Here is a 17,060-nt window from a genome sequence, read left to right as displayed (position 1 = left end):
CTTTAGGTAGCACACTTCTATCGAGGGTTAACTTAGAGCAGGATCTGTCATTTCTAAAGCACTTTATGTTCCATGAAGGTCTGTTCTGTTATGACTGTAAAGTGCTTTTACGTGCTTAAGTGTAATGTCTGTACCTAGCCAGTGACCCCAACTAACATCCCTGGGCTCAAACTACCATATTCTTTGTTAAAAGCCAAATGATACCATCCCACCTGCTTCCTCCTTTCTGGTATTTAGCGTCCTTTTCATGGAATCACTGATGCTGTCACAACAGTCATCTTTTACTTCTGGTTGTCACCTTCCCATTAGCAGAAGTTAACTAAATCCCTACCCACCAGCCACCTGGTTGAGAAACCCAAGAGGAGAAGCAAGTACAGGATGCAAATGACAGAGCTGCCAAGGTACCTCTTGCTTCATTTCCAAACCAAACAAGCATTCAATCAGGGGGCAAGCATAATGACTCAAAGCCAAACACTGTTCATTTGCACCATACAGTAACAGCAGGGACAGAGCTGGAAGTAAGGCAGGGCTGGTACATACAGAAAAGACAGCAACTAAGCAACATTGTTGCCAATGACAGCATTGCAAATTTACAATCTGTGCTGCTAATACTGTGGCCAAGGGTGTCTGTAGGGATGCAGACTCAGAGAGAAGTGCAGACAGCATGAAATTCACAAGGCTGTCAGTGTCACCTGCCGGGATTTCTTATCCTCACAACTTTCACAGGCCAAAACCTTGTTTCTTCTATAGCCCTTCATCTCCTGCTATTCAAAAGAGGCTGATGCCAAGCCCCAGGGTGTTCTTTCCTTTCGAGAGGAAATAAATGATTTACTTTCCAGATTTTACACAGTTGCTCAAAATGTGCAAGCATGTTCACTTTAATTTAGTTTCACTTTCATGCTTTAAGTCTCAATAAATCAGAGCAAGTCTCCATTCCAATCTGAGACTTGTAATTGATACTGCAAATTCAGGCACCTAAATGAGAGTGGCTAGCAGAGGGCAGACAGCTGTTTATTGACACCTACAAGTCTACAAACTTCACTTCATAGATCTACTGGATACAAAAAATCATGGATGAAATATAGATATTGGATTTATGGCACGTTATAACCTGCCTGCTGTTTTAGAACCCTAGGTAACCTCTCTACAGTTTACTAGCTGCATTCTTTCACTAGGTCAACATCCTCCTTCCCCCCTCACCTATTGTCAACCAGGAATATGCATTTTCACGACCTGCATTTTTGCATACTGGCTTCTAATCTGCCCAGAAGAGCACCCAAACCAACCAACAGACTCTCTCCAATGCCTGAAGAAGGATGTTTGTGCCTGAAAGCTTGAAAAGAAGAATTTTTCCAAATCTTTAGTTGGTCTAATAAAAGATATCACATTTACCCAATGAACCTTGTCTGCCTATTGACACCTATTTAATTTATATAATACATTTTAAACCACACTTATGAAAAGAAAAAAATACCAGAAAGGCAAAGCCCTAATTCTGAACTGTGACATCTGTTAATTGGGCAATAGAAAACAGTTACTTTTTATCTACACGTTTGTAACCAGCCACTTACTGCAATTAGATTTAACACCCGGAGGCCATTTCTGAAGGAAATTGTATTGTCCATGGTCTGCTTACCTTCCTTTCAGGTGATTCTATTATTTTCCATTCATTGAGCTTCAGTTGGTGCAGTTCATCAAACTTCATGCTGACGTCTTCAATTGAAAGCTGCAATAAGTCCCAGAATCCTGCTAGGTCCTGGGAAGTTGGCCTTGGCATGGCACTGGGGTCCTGACACACACACAAAATAAAGTATTAATAGACTGGGAGACATTAAATGTTGTTTACAGTGCTTGTATGTGTATTTGGAAATGCACAGCTTCTCTTGCTGTAGCGCCACACATGAGGCCATGAAACTTTTTGAGCCTGGGAATTGTGTCCCACCCAATCAAAAAATCAGTGGGTTATATGTTATATGCTGACCTTTCTGGATGCCTGCTACTCAGGGCTTTCCTTTGTGGAGGGCTGACACTCATTTTTAAACTGCAGACAGCTGTCTAAGTGAGCATGGATACACATTTTTGTATTCAGCCCTCCCAGAATCCTTCTCATTTAAAGTCTGCCTTGGCAATGACAGAGTGGATGAGAATGCTATGAATCAGTTGCTGGGTTATACATATTTTTTAGTTGACATGGTATGCATATAACATAACTTATAAAACCTGAGACAATGTAATACCAAATACTGTGGGCTGTGCTACCTAGTTTGTGTTATGGTAACTTTAGCCTGCTCCAAGGAGATAAAATGAGCAATTTGCAGTCTTCCAGCATCCTAGGATGCCCTGCTTTGAGCTCCACCCACCCACAGCAAAGGTAGTATTGAGGCTCCAGTAGTGGTAAGATAAGAGTAGCCCACGAGAGAGAAGGCACCACACACCTTACATGGCCCTTATTGTTCTGAACAAGAACCTAAACTGAATGCAAACATGGTGCCTAAGGAGGCACACAGAAAGAAACAGCACCATATATACTGGGTAATGAACAATATATACATCACAGATAGAGCCCAGGTGGCCTGGCTCCTAGCCACATCTCTGCTCTTTAGCCCTTTCATGGTAAGACAGAGCTGAGCAGGCAAGAAATAGTATTAACCCTTAACATGCAGTTGCTCACGTCAAACTTTCATACAATCATAGAAAATGAGAGTTGGAAGGGACCTCAGGAGGTCATCCAGTCCAACCCCCTGTTCAAAGGAGGACCAGCCCCAAATAGATCATTCCAGACAAGTCTACCTGGGTCTTAAAAACCTCTAAAGATGGGGATTCCACACCCTTGCTGGGTAACCTGCTCTAATGCTTTACTGCCCTCCCCATGAGAACATTTTCCCAAATATCCAACCTAAACTTCTCTTGCTGCAACTTAAGACCATTGCTGCTTGTTCTGTCATCTGCCACAAACAAGACCAGTCTAATTCTATCCTCCTTATAAGCACCCTTCAGGCAGTGGAAAGCTGTTATTAAATCCCCTCAGTCTTCTCAGGCATTTGTACACTTGCTTGTGCTGCAGCGCTGGGCACTTTTAAAAGTGCATGGTGCTGTGGGGCATGCAGTTGTATAAGTGGTGAAATGTGTGTCAGCGCAGAGGAAACAGTGGCGGTGTGCTTTTGAACTAAAACATATTGGATGTGTTTTAGTTCAAAAGCAAACCACCTCCATTTTCTGCATGCTGATGCGCATTTTGCCGCTTATACAACTGCACCTTGCACAGCACAGTGTGCATCAGCTTGCATGAGAAGCAGACTCAATTCATTGTCACAGCGCATGTCACAGTGCAAAGCAATATGTATATAAATACTCCTCCAGACTAAATAAGACCAATTTCCTCAGTTTCTCCTCATAAGTCATATGCCCCAGCCCTCTAGCCATTTTTGTCACCCTCTACTAAACTCTCTCCAATTTGTCCATTTTAACATCATTTAACATTCCACAGATTTAGTCTGGTCTAAGTGTACCATATAATTTCACTCTTAAATGTTCACTAAAACAAATTAAAGTTCTGTTCCCGATTAAGCTGGGCAGACTCTTTCCTCAAGGTATTTTACTTAGGCAGTTTCTATGAGAACAAGAACAAGGTCCAGTCTGTGACATTAATGTCAGTTGTGACATTCTCCCCTTGGAAGAGGAGAATCTCTGGGAAGAAAGTAGGCCAGACTGCAACATTAGAGACAGTTTATAATACTATAGTAGCTCAGGCTGCAGCAGGCTTAGTACTGGCTGTGAAGAGTCAGTGGTTGGAGGAACTTACTCTTCCTTTGCTCCTAAATTCAACCAGTGGGACTTCGCACAAAGAACCTGCTTCACAGAGATAGCTCCATGCTGTCCAGGAATACTCAACCCTTACATAGTTATTCTTTCCCCTACATAAGGAGAGAAACAACAGTGGGACTGCATATGGAGCGCTGCCTTGCTAATGTGGGAGAAGGACCTTCTTTGAGCCAGATCCACACAGGCACTTAGGGCCCCTCTACATGTGCAGGTAAAGGTACAATTGGGATCCAATGTGAGATCCACACAATTGTGCCTCCTGACATGCTGCACATGCATGGCAGGAAGCATGACTGTGGGATCGTGCATTGGATCACATTGTGCCTTATTGCCAGTGTAGGAGAAGCCTGGGAGCAAACTCCAGTGGCTGGGAGTGAACTCAGTTGAGCCTCATGCACTCTCCAGTGCTGGGGGATCATGGCTGTCCTGATCTCCCAGACTTCAGGGTGTCCGACACCCCTGGGGCTGTGGGATTGTGGTTGCCTGATCACACTGTGCCAGAGTTTCACAAACCCTTGAGGCTGGGAGATCACAGCAGCTGCGATCCTCCAGCCCTGGGGGGTTTTGTGTACCTCCAGGGCAGCTGCAGTCAGCTGCTGGGACACAACTGAGTCCTGGCATCCAGTATCTGCCGCTGTAGGACTCTGAGTCCCTTTGCTGCTGGGACCCAGAGTTGGCAGCTGTGGGGTCTGAGACTCCTCTCAGTTACGGGACTCCCAGTCCTGACAGGGCTCACAACCACAGGAGGGACCCTGCTACATTTGCAAATTAAAGCTTGATAGCAACCAGCTATAAAGTTAGAACAGATTTTTTAGGTCTAACTTTATAGCTGATTGGAGTTATTTATGGCATGACAGCTACTCTGCATGTGTAGCTGGTCTCAAGGTAATTGTGAATTAACCAGTTAATTGTTCAATACCTGTAATGTGTTACCTGTCAGCTCTGTGTTCTTAGGGAACCCTAGCACAGTACCCAGCCTGTCTGACTCACAAAGGACTCACTCCCCCCACCCCCCACCTCTGCCTGAACAAGAACTGATTAGAGGAAGGATTTATGAAAGACAATGAAGATGCAGTGGGAGACATACCTAAAGCCCTCCAGACAAGGGTGATAGGAGGGAAGCAACTCCTCATGTCTCATTTACATCAGAGGTGGAACCAGAAGGCGGTTCTCTCATTTACATGGGAGATGGGACAGGAAAGCACCTTCATTAGCATGCAGGATGGAGAACAGAGATTCCAAGGCAAGGACCACACTGAACTCTGGGACCAGAGAAGCAGGGGAGCACTGCACAATGGGGGATCCCTGCTCTAAATGCTAATCAACACGTCTGCACCCAGCCAGCTCAGCATTTATCAGACCAATTCTAGTAATCTGTCCTTTATTGGTACCCAAAACACTGAATCTGCCTGTCTGTATTGTGAGCTCCCACAGAGTAATGCCACCCATAGCCAGGAGTGATCAGTTCCTATTATCCAGCATATGAGCCATTGTTTACCCATAAGCAAACCTAGTGTCCTCCCTTGAGCCACTGTTAGTTCTCTACAAAAACCCCTACCCAAGCTCAAGTTTCTGTCCTGGTGCTTGGATCCAAAAGCTGCACCAGTTCCACTCCTTTTCTGCCTGGAATCCCTCCACTAACCATGCTGAGGGTCCTGCCTGTCTGCAAGCTCCAACAAACACCTGGAGCTTTGCTGAGCTGTGGGACCCTAACTCTTTCCTTCTCTCTGACTCCAGGAACCTGACTTTTGCTTTCTTACTCCAGGCACAGCTTTCTAAACCTGAATTGCTGATGAAACTTGAGATAGTTTCAGTTAGGTATTTGGGAAAGTCTATGTAATATTGTAACTGTTTAATTTGTCTCTCTTGTATGGCTATTACCACTCGTATCACCATAAGTTCATATACCTGGCAATAAATAACTTTTATGGTCAAGCTCTCTCTCTCTCTGAACCTTATTTACTCTTTCTTCCCCTTGACCTCCCCATTTGCTCTGCAGCAATGCTTCTTTTACCTAAGCCAAAGATCTCTGTAATGCCCAAAAGCTATGTTGGGGTCTGCTTATCAAGGGAGTTACTAGTAGGACCATTGTGACAAGAGATTGGGATGTACTGAGTTTTGAGGTGCATGGGGGTATCAGCTGAAAGTGCTGATTGGACCCAGCCTGCTCAGACGTACCCTGTTAGTGTGTGTGTATGTGTGTCTAACTGCATTTATTATTGTCCTGCTGAAATCAGGGATGAACTGAGTTCAAGGCATATGAGGGTGTTAGCCTGTCAATGCTAAATAACCTGGCCTGGCTCAGGCATGCCCTGTTAATCTGCGTGTGTATGTGCACATATGTGTTTGACTGATTCGGTGGTTGGAGGAACCCAGCCCCATTGAAACCAAGTCCTGCAAGATAGATCTTTGGGGGTGACTTGCAGAAGGGAGAGATACAGCTCCACAGAAACACAAGTAACACAAGCAGCACATTGATAGACTTACAGAAACTCCAGAAATGTACCCCTAATAAATGAGTGAACCCCAAAGTGATGGGCAAATCTGGTAACAGGCCTTAGTTTGAGTCTACATGCCTATTCCTGCCTAATTGCTTAGCCCCTGCCCCCCACTGCAGCATGTGTAAAGTCAGCTGCTGTACTGTACACAAAAGGGCAGTGCCCCCCACATACACTGTGCATGGGAGGCCCCCACCTCAGCTCTCTTGTTGCACTGCTCCATGGGCTCTGCTGGCACCATTGGCTGCACCGCTGCACCCTGTGGTGTGGAAGCAAGGAAGCAAAAGCTGAGGGAGAGAGGGGGAGACTAGAGAGACTGGCTGCATCACCAGCTAGAGTGTTAGAGAGAGTGATTGCTACCCACTGGACATCCCTACAATAAAGTATCCCTGCACTTAAGCCCCCTGCAGGGTCTGATAATCAGCAAAAAGCACACCAGCCAAGGTCACTTATATTTAAAACAATGGGTGGAGAAAGAGCAGATGCTACCCACCTTCTATATAACAATTTACGGTAGAACCCAGATTACTTGTATCTGGGTGACTCCCAACCTGATTTGAGTGGCTTGTCAAATTAAAGATGAGCCACTTAGCTGATTGCTGCAGAATTTGCATCAAAGGACACCACTTCTCCACACAGCTGGAGCTCATAAGTAGTTCCTTCCACCAGTTTGAAGGAGCAGAGCCCTTTTAAATATGTAAATGCCACAGTAAATAGGTGGAGCACTTCAGAGGTTCACTGAGGCTCTGTATACCCCCAGATACTTAGCAACAGATACTTTGCAAACCCTCACTGCCAGAGAGGGTTTACTATAGGAATATAACTCTGTAGTATCTGGGTTCTACTGTACCAGTTGGAATATTTACCCACTATGTGGGCTTGCTTGGCTTCAAGGCCCTTCTCAGCCTGAGGGTGATCAGGTTTACACTTCCTCCATTCCAGGAGACTATCACATTTATGGGGAGCTAATGTGATACCGCAGATTCCTGCAAGCTAGGAAACTTCCTAAGGGGACACACTACTTTTAGGTGGACAATAGTGCTTGTACTGTTCACTTTAAGTTACAAGTGTGTGGATCTTATACTCCAACATCACTTGGAATCTGTATGGCAGTAAGTTATATGAACCAGGGACCAGGTGCAAAAAATATTTAAGCACCCACTGAAATCACTTAAGGCATCTAAAAACCATCTTTAATCTGGCCATTGACCCTTAGGTAACAGAAATGGGTACAACTTGTTAACTTCAAGAATTAGGCCCCCTGCATGAAAATTACTATGAGGTAAGTCCTGTGCCAGTATGTATCCTTTAATATAGCCTGTATTTCAATCTGTTCCTTCTTAACTACACCATGACCCTCTCAGTCCTTCTTGTCATTTTCCTAGTTTACTCTAAAGATCTATAAAATGATGCCAGCTGGAGGTCACTCACTGTGAATTGCCATTCCCTTCTGAATGGAAGGTAATTACCCTTCTGTCCCCTTCTTTGCACAGCTCAGCTCAAACCAGTTTCCGTATGGTATAATTTCCAATGCAGCTACTGTTGATTGGAACATGTTTTGTATTTTCTGGACCATAAGAGGGCTACCTCCTGCTGCTCACATAAAACAATAATCTACATCATTTTAGGCTAGTAACCTCCAGCAAAAAGGACTAATATTAGAGATGTCTATGATCTGTTTATATTTCATTTTATCCAGAAACTTCTCATCTTTAGTGCTGAGTTTTGAATTCAGGCTTTGATTCTATGAATAGACTTGTTATCACAACAGCCTTTATCCTGAAGGAAGCAAAGAGCTAGTCAAATGGTCACTGGTGATGCTGATGTAACTCTATATTCACCTGCAGCCCAGCCATGCTACACTGATCTGTGATCTCAGTAGATCTCCCAAGCTTTGCAGTATGGATGCGGGCGTACATATTATCCCTTCAAAGAAAGCTCAGGATGTTAGAATTAGTGTGGCTGATTCACTAGGGAGCAGTAATTAACCAGTCACACTCTCCTTGGTTGTTAGTGAAAACACTATGATGCAGCAAATTCAGGACCAGATTCTCACCTGGGCTAGGGACAGATGTTACACACGAACCGGTTTAAGTGATCAAAAACTGGTTTAATCCTGTAACAGAACAGACGTTCAGTGCACATAAACCAGTTTGAAAATGGCTGAAACTGGTTTGGTTTGGGTCAAACTGGTTTACGCAATGTCTGTACCAGACCTTTTACTGGTTTAACATAAACCAGGCTCTCCCAGCATCTCAGCATGACTGTGGGCTGCTTTCACCCTCCCCCTCACCACTTCCTGCTAAGCAAGAATTCCCCCCTCCCCTCTGCCTTGATGAGAGGTGCCTGTGTATTAGGTAGAAGACTGCATGCTGAGTACTGCCTGTGCTGAATCAGCAGGCAGAATCAACAGGTAGCTGGTAATGTCCCTTTGTTGTTTTCTTGATAGGGTGATAAACACCTAGTTGGGGGTGATAAACACTGTTATCAATCCCCTGCTGGGCTAATTAGAGTGTCCTGCCCCCTCCCCGCCCCCCCCCCCCTCAGCTCAGTACTGTCTAAGGGAAGGGAGGGCTGCTCTAGCACAACCCAGCTTCTAGCCTGAGCCACTGCAGGCATGTGGCTGCATGTCTGGTATGTCTGTGGAGTTACAAAATGATTTAACCTAGCCAGGTTAGATTAACCTGCAAAGATTGAACCAATTCAGGCTCAGGCTTTTTGAATGTCTGTCCCCAGCCCTGATGAAAATCAGCACAGCTCCTCTGAAGCTGATGGAGCCAGATGAGAATCTTTTGTAAGAAACATACAGCCAAGACCTTGATCAATCATGCAGCATAAAGTCCTATTGCAATTTTCACAAACCTTGGCTGATGGAGTAATTGTTTCTGGGTAATTATATTCTGCCCAGCAGCATAACAATACAGCCAGGCAGTCAGGGCAACTATGACACCTAAGGGCAGCAATGACTTCTGGCTGCCAGTGTGTTACTGGTGCAATTGTGCCCCCTCTAAAGTGGCAATTGGTATGGCTGTACTGTTTACCCTGCCCTAGTTATGCCACCCTAAACCTGAAGTATAGCTTTGAATGGGATGAAGAGGAACCCCTTACATTCTGGCTGAAATTTTGTTTCGTTGTGTTATGTGTTGGTAGACAACAGGTGTATTCTATCCATGAGGCATTGAATGCACTCTAGGGTGGTTGTAGTAATAACTATAGTAGTAGTAGTAGGTTGTAGTAATAACTGGCTGCCTGTATCTGGTAAGTTCCCATCAAGTTCAGTGATGCTGATTCAGGACCAAACAGAGCATCTGTTGTGGATGCATATTTAGTGAATGGTTTACAACAAAACACATATTGAAGGGATGAAAAAAATCAAATATACTACAGGCCCAGTCCTTCAATATTTACTTTCTATTAATTCCAATGGTAGCTTTACTTCACTGATGGCAAAGTTAATAACAGTCCCATCAAAATATTTCTTAATGGTAAGAACCAGCGAGCAGTGCCATTTTCAGGGACTTTGATTTATTAATCAGAAGGAAAAGAGGCAAACATCACTTAATACTGTCAATCATTTTGTCTTAAAACCACAAGATTTTATCTTTTTTTTCCCCTCTCCCCCACAAAAAATAATAATCTTGCTATCTGTTTTAAACAGCTAATGTACATGCTGGGCAGGTATTGTTCTTCCATCTTATTATAATAATTCTCTTGGTCACAAGTACTGCAAACACCCACTTTGAGATAAATGAAGTGAGACAGAGGCTAGATCCTCCAAATCCTAGTATGCATAGTTTAGTCAATCAGATAATGGATGGCACTTCTGAATATGTAGCAAGACTTTTGTAGACAGTCAAAATTTCTTTCATTAGCAAGAAAATAAATATAAAAATAAAAAGTACACGCAACATATCTATGATCAGAGAAATAGTTATCTAACAGTAGTCTGTGTGCATTTTCTGAGTCATCCAGTAACACACAGTAAAATCTTATTTTAACACAGCCTTTGAAGCAGATAATTGGATGCTTTCCTAATGTGAATCATATAACTTACCATTCCTTATTAGATAACAGTACATGAAGGAAGGGCATTTTGGATGTTACTTTCTCAGAAATATTTTACAATTTTCAGAACCCTGGCTGCTTAATTTCATGGATAACAAGTATGAAATGTGCATCTCCACTGTGAATGTCTTGTCAGGACTTTAAAAGGTTATACAGTAAATATTTAATGAAAGATGGATTTCATATAGACAAATACTTAGGTCACATCTCCTGTCACACAAACAATAGAATTCAGCACTTTTTTTAGTGCATTGCACAGAGAAAGAAGTAAAAGGTAACAATTTTATTCAATACTGAAAGGAAGCCTAAGGAGGAAGGAAACATTCTATCATATACTGTCTTGCACTCAAAGAATTATGTTCTTCTATAGATTAGTATCTTCAATGTCTACAGCTTTCCTATTACTGATAGCAGCTGTCATATTAATGAAAATAAAATTTAGAATTGAATTAGGTTCTTGTGGACTACCAGACCAATAACTCTACCAGGTAATGTAATGCACCTGCTCTTCTGGCCCAAGGACTTCATCTATGTAATTGACAATGCAAAATATGAAGCCCAATCTTGCAATCACTCTGTGTGTAAAAAGTATAGGTTCAGACCGATATTTTACAAAATGTATCCTTTTTCTCACAATTTAGATTTATTCTCTGTTTAATGCTTTTCTTAAATTTGTAAAAAAAGTCAGTTAGACTAAAATAAGACTTTGCCCTATGGAAAAATACCAACCTGCCTAAAACTATATTTCCAAGACAGTTCAATTTAAAAAGGAAACATGATTTTAGAATAAACGTCCCTTTGTCTCTCACTTTGGCTGGAAGCTAGCTGCATGGATCTTCCCTCTTCCCTTGTTCTGACCAGTGGAATTTCTTTCCTTGAGTTTATTCACATCTTTCCTGACTCCTGGCTTCAATCTCAAACTTGTGACTGCACTTCAGTGAAACACCCAATATCTACCTGAGCATCCTCACCTCAGTGTGCTCAAGTACTTTTTCAACTTTTCCTCTCATCATCTAAGTGCCTGTTCTATATAACACCAGCCTCACCACTGTCAGACTGAGCTTTATCTTCAGTGCATTCAACCTTATCACATACATTCCTGAAACTTCTTTCAATTTCTTCCATCCTATTTTAATTCTTGCTTACTTTTGCTTAACAATTGCCTTCACCATTTAACGTAGGTCCCCCACCCTTGAATATTCATAACTATTGCTTTTCCATCCATATCTGTGACTGGCCATGCCTTCTGTTTTTCCAGTGTTTATTTTTAGGCCATCTTTCTCCAAATGTTTCTCTTCTTTTTCCTCTGTTGTTATAGAGGATAGCCTGCAAATAGCAGGTCCAATGATAGAACTATTTAGCACATCTATTGTAGTAATAAACCAAAATGAGTTAGCACTGAATCCTTAATGTAACCCAGTCTTGATGTCAAGGTTTTCTGTCTTTCTCCATGAAGTTCTGACCTCTCTCCAATTGCTTCTTTAATTCTGACAATCTTTTCTGACACTCCTTTCTTAAGCAAGTTCTAGTGCATTATCTCATAGGGATCTCTACTGAATGCTTTCACGTCCGTGAATGTGTCAAATCGTTTTTTATTTCTCTTTGGGAATTTTTCTTGCGGCTCTCTAATAACGAGTACTGAATCCATGGCTCCTTTATTTTGTACAAATATGAGTAAGTTCACAATCCTTTCAAAGACTTTAATCAAACATTCTACTGGTTTTATTCATGTATAGTATTCACATCTAAGGGTGAAGTTACATCTTACACTTACACTATACTAATAGCACTTAAAACACAAATGTCCACATGTTAAAGTTTGCTAATTCCTGCTAGGTGCCCTCTGAGCATCTCAAAGATATGTCTCTTCAGGTGAGGGTTAACTTCTTTCCATCTCTATCATGCTTTACATTTTGCAGTCCATCATTGCACATCCTTCCACTTCAGTATCTTTTTCCTGGTATTTCCATACACTTCTGCTGTTCTCAGCATTTTCCAGTTAACTGTACTTCGTTCACTGTCTAGCTTTTCAATTTGTATAGCTTATTCTCCCAGCTTTACCATCTTTTCTCTGTAATTTTTAATATTCTTTCATTTCATACTATAATTCTCCCAATCTGTCCCTCCCTTCTTCCCTCCCACTGTGTCCACAATTAGAAGTCCAGGTTGAGTTGTCATCACTCGCTGTATGACTTTGCTGTTTATGAGCTTTTTCCTATACTTTTGCCTGGCCAAGAGATAATCTATTTGACTTTTCATCACTCTTACAGGTGGTGAAATGCTCCTCTCTTCTGAAATGTAGTATGAGCAATAAATAGTTGTAGGCCTTCAGCCTTTTCCAGGGTACTCTCTTTTCTTCCTCATTCCTAACTCCATATCCCATTCCTTCATGCACTACTACAAAAACATTAATGTATTTTCCTATTATTGTGCTTCCTCTCTGATATTTCTCTCACTTAATCCTCAGGATCTCCTGAACTGTTCTCCCTCTTTCTTTTCTCTGCCAACTTGTGGCTTATACCCTAATATTATGTTGGAAAATCTGATATTGCTAACTTAACATCCATCAACCTGGGCAGATAACTGTTAGAGCTCTGAAAATCATTACATTTGCCTGTTCTAGAGCAGAACCATCACATTGTGTGTGCAGTCTGCAGCAGCTCTTCCTAGTAGAAGGTTGTCCTTTACTGTTACTTTCAGTAAATTATATTATAGTTTCTGGCCTCTGGCCAGCTTGTTGATCAACTTACCAAACAGCACACCACCTATCAGTCACGCTCAGAAACTCAATCACATGATTTTTAAGGCACCTTAATTCCTTTTCTTTTCTTGCCTTTTCTACTATAAAAAATCTGTTATTCTGTTCTTGCTCCCAGTTCTCTTGCACTACTGACTTTCCATTATATATTAGGACAAATATGGGCCATCATAGTAAAACTTTGGAACTTGTACAGCTGGATGATTTACAGTAATCAGATAGATTGTTAGGTAAATCTGACTGTAAACTAGAATGTTAAGAACAAATTTTGTGAGTTTTAAGTTTTAAACTTACTTCAATTATCCAATAATATCCAGAAACATTGGCTTACCAGATTTTGTTGACAAAGCCAATAAAATTGCTGGAATTTCTGAGACATAAGGAGCTGAGCACTTCCAACAGCACTTCGGATCTTACCTAGAACTGAACATGGAGAAAGATTATTGACAATGGATGACTTGAAAGTCAATGCAAAATTATAGTTAGATAAAAGAAAGATTGCACTGTTATTCTATTATTTCAGGATATTAATACCTAGTTCCATGTCTTTTCCGCAAGACATCTGGAGACTTTGTGGGCCCCTATTGCCATGGCAATAATAAAAGAATACATTAATAACTGGAAATATCATAAGGAAAGGTTGATATAGGAAGGGAGGGATCAACTACAACTGTCTCCATTAAAGAAATCAAAGGCTTGAGAAAGTATTGGATAGTTTGTGAGTTTGCCACCTATGTTTCATTTTTAAGAAAAACCATTACATATCCAGTAAATGACACAAAAACAAAGCTCGGTCCTAAACAGGAGCACTCCAAAAATATTTTGTCATCGACTTTCTTGTATGACAAAGTACTTATGTATAAACTTAACTTCAAATAATTAAGCAGGGCTACTGAAGTCAGAGAGACTAAGGGATTGTCATAAGCACTCTTCCAAACTCCATAATACATTATCATTTTTAGCCTTATCTCACAAGCATAACTTTTCTAGCTTTCTTTCGTGAACACAATTAACAACCTGGAGATCCACTCAAGCCTCCATTGTGGAATATGATTAATCATACTTTTCATAAAACAAGCAGTCCATTTCTGCATTCACATCCTTTGTCTTCAAAAGAAATCTACACAATACTTTCAGGTGGTGAGCCTGGGAACAAAAATTCAGAACTTTATTGGGCATTAAAATCATGGACTTAACAGAGACATTGGCTTTATGGTTCACTGTAAGGGCTATGTTACATGTTAAACTTCACATGTGTTAAATGCGGTTAAAGCACAAGCATCCACATGTTCAAGCAAGAAAACATGTGCCAAGTGCACTCATTCTGCCACGTGAAGAGTATCTCCAGCCTGTCTTCAGGAAGCTGTGTTATGTTATCATCTGACAGCTTCACAGAGATATTATGAGCAAAGTCCAGTCCTCCAGTATCCAAGAGCGCATTGAGCCCAGCCCCTCTACTCCCATGGATGAACTATCTACCTGCCAGTACTCTTCTGCCCAGTGGAGTGGTACCAGCCCTAACCTGACACTGCTGCCCGCCCGAGAGGGACCTTTGTCACTGCTCTAGGGCAAGTGGACTCATGGAGTGATTTTACATTAGCGGCAGAGCAGGTAGGGAATGATCTAGCTCAAGCAACTGCTGCTGGAGTGGTGTGCCCAGAACGCCAGGCAGAAGCAGTGAGGACCAGCATGGGGTGGAGGCAAGAAGGGATGCATCCGAGTGGTGAGGCTGTACATTGCCTTGACTCCCTTCCTCAGGAGGCGCATTTCAGGGTGCTGGCAGAGTGGTGCGCGGATGAGCATAACCTGCATCCGAGGGCTGCCTGAGCTGGGAAGGGAGACACTCCCATCCCTGCCCTGCTGGCACACCACCCTTGCTACCTGCTCTGCCTACCCTCCAGCCTGGCCCAGCCAATAGCTGGAGAGAGCAGTAGGTGTGCCTGGGAAATGTAGTCTGTGGCATGACTGCTGGGACACCTGCTCACTAGCCCTCTAGTGGCAAGTCATTGCTGTGCAGGTCACAGATTGTCAGAACTCTTTATAAACCCTACTGTGCTACTGCTCACAGCTTGTACTAACTTTAATACTACATAACACTCCCAAGATTTAGCATGGGTGAACTGTAACATGTAGCAACCCCTCTAACTTAACCTTTCACATCTGTCTCTAACTTCTCTGCTCCGCAGGTGATAACTGTTCACTTTCATTTCAAGTGGTCAAATTCATTAACATAATTAAGTTAAACTAAAGTAATTGTTCTAATTTGCACTTAGATTGAACTGTGAGTGTTTCTTTCCCACACCGGATGAAGGGTGTTTGAAGCCTGAAAGCTTGTCTACTGTTTTTCCCACCTATACAAGTTGGTTCAGTAAGACATATTACCTCCTCTCAAATATCTGTTCATCATACCATAAATGTGTTTATAATAAAATGATCTCTCTCTGGTTAGGGGCTTATGCTGTATCCACTACCATCATATCATTCATCCTGTTCAGATCATAGACACCATATACTGAAATGCATATATCATTGATAAGTCTTAATAAACCAGATTGATAGTGGTTAAAAACTTACTCCAAAGCCCACAAGAATCAATAGGAATCTGTACACCAAGATTTGAACTGACCCTAAATACAAAGGTGTTTCAGAAAAACTAATGGCAATTTTGAAATAAAACCATTTTGTGTGCAATGTTCCTCATTTACTGGACCACATTATTTTGTAATGTAATCGCCCTGCTTTGCAACACAGGTATTCCAGTGAGTCACTAGTTTCTTGATACCATCTTTAAAGAAGTTTTTTGGTTGCTGTGACAGCCACTCCTGTATCATAAGCTGCACTTCTGCATCACTGCCAAATCTGTGTCCATGAAGCGTCTCCTTCTACAATCCAAACAAGTGATAATCACTTGGAGCAAGATCAGGACTGTAGTGACATTTCAAAGCCCAGTCAATGCAAAGTCTGGACAGCGTGCACTGTGCAGCCTTATATTGTCAAGTTGGAGAAGAGTACCTTACTTGAGCTCTCCATGCTGTTTGGTCCAACTAGCTGGCTTCAGGTAGTTTTGGAGAATGTAGTAGGTATTGCTATTGATTATAACCCCATGCTCCATGGACAGGAAATGGTTCAATGTAATCCCAAAACAGGATGAGCAAGAACCTGCCAAAGGGTGGCTGAGAATGAATTTTTTTAGGAAGTGGTGATGATGTGTATTTCTACTGTATGCCTTGTCTTTAGGTCTCAGGATTGTAATGGGGAGCCCAGATTTCATCTCCAGTGATGATGCATGAGAGGAACTCCTTACCTTAATCTCATACATAGTGCAGAAGTTTGGTACACACTTCCACACATGGTCAGTTATATACATCCATCAGTTGCTTTGGCATTCAAAGGGCACACATTTTCTAGTAATTCAGGTAAGCATGCAAAATGGTATGGATACTGTCAGCTCATACACCTACTTCAGCCACTAGTGAAGGAATGCTTACTCAGCTGTTTGCACACAAAGTCATATTGACTTGGGCAATGGTGTCCTCTGCTGTGGCTGTGGTGGGGTGTCCTGTCCAGGATTCATCCACTATGGACATCTGGCCATTTTTTAACTTCTCAATCCACTCATAGACCTTCTGTTGAGCCATACAGTTCTCACTGTATTTTGTCACAATCCTATGGTGAATTTCACTAGGCAGTACACCATTGGCCCACAAAAAACTAATGCTAGAATGCTGTTCCTTGGTGTACACTGACAGCTTCCTGAACATGTTGTTTACATGCTCAGCACCATCACACGTGTTCAGTATAAAATGATTGGTGCATTCAACAATGCTGTCATTGGTTTTCCTGCTGCTTTGTAGTTTCCCACTTTGTCACAGACATACAGCATAGGCAGCCATTTTGCTGGTAGTTTCTGAAACACC

At 42.1% G+C, this 17,060-nt stretch overlaps 1 protein-coding gene across 1 annotated transcript in view; it reads right to left on the bottom strand.

Annotated features, from left to right (window-relative positions):
- The window catches only part of DLGAP2 (DLG associated protein 2), a 153,248-nt gene that overhangs the window by 10,493 nt on the left and 125,695 nt on the right, over positions 1-17,060 (bottom strand). Inside the window, exons 8-9 of the mRNA XM_006275974.3 lie at positions 13,475-13,566; positions 1,637-1,789 (exon numbers count right to left, since the gene is read on the bottom strand). Of these exons, the coding sequence (XP_006276036.3) occupies positions 1,637-1,789; positions 13,475-13,566 (245 nt within the window). The remainder of the gene's footprint in view (positions 1-1,636; positions 1,790-13,474; positions 13,567-17,060) is intronic.

Source organism: Alligator mississippiensis, chromosome 1 (assembly GCF_030867095.1).
Source record: "Alligator mississippiensis isolate rAllMis1 chromosome 1, rAllMis1, whole genome shotgun sequence".
Taxonomy (NCBI): domain Eukaryota; kingdom Metazoa; phylum Chordata; order Crocodylia; family Alligatoridae; genus Alligator; species Alligator mississippiensis.
Note: the sequence above shows the minus strand (reverse complement) of the source record. Positions and strands in the feature narration are given on the sequence as shown.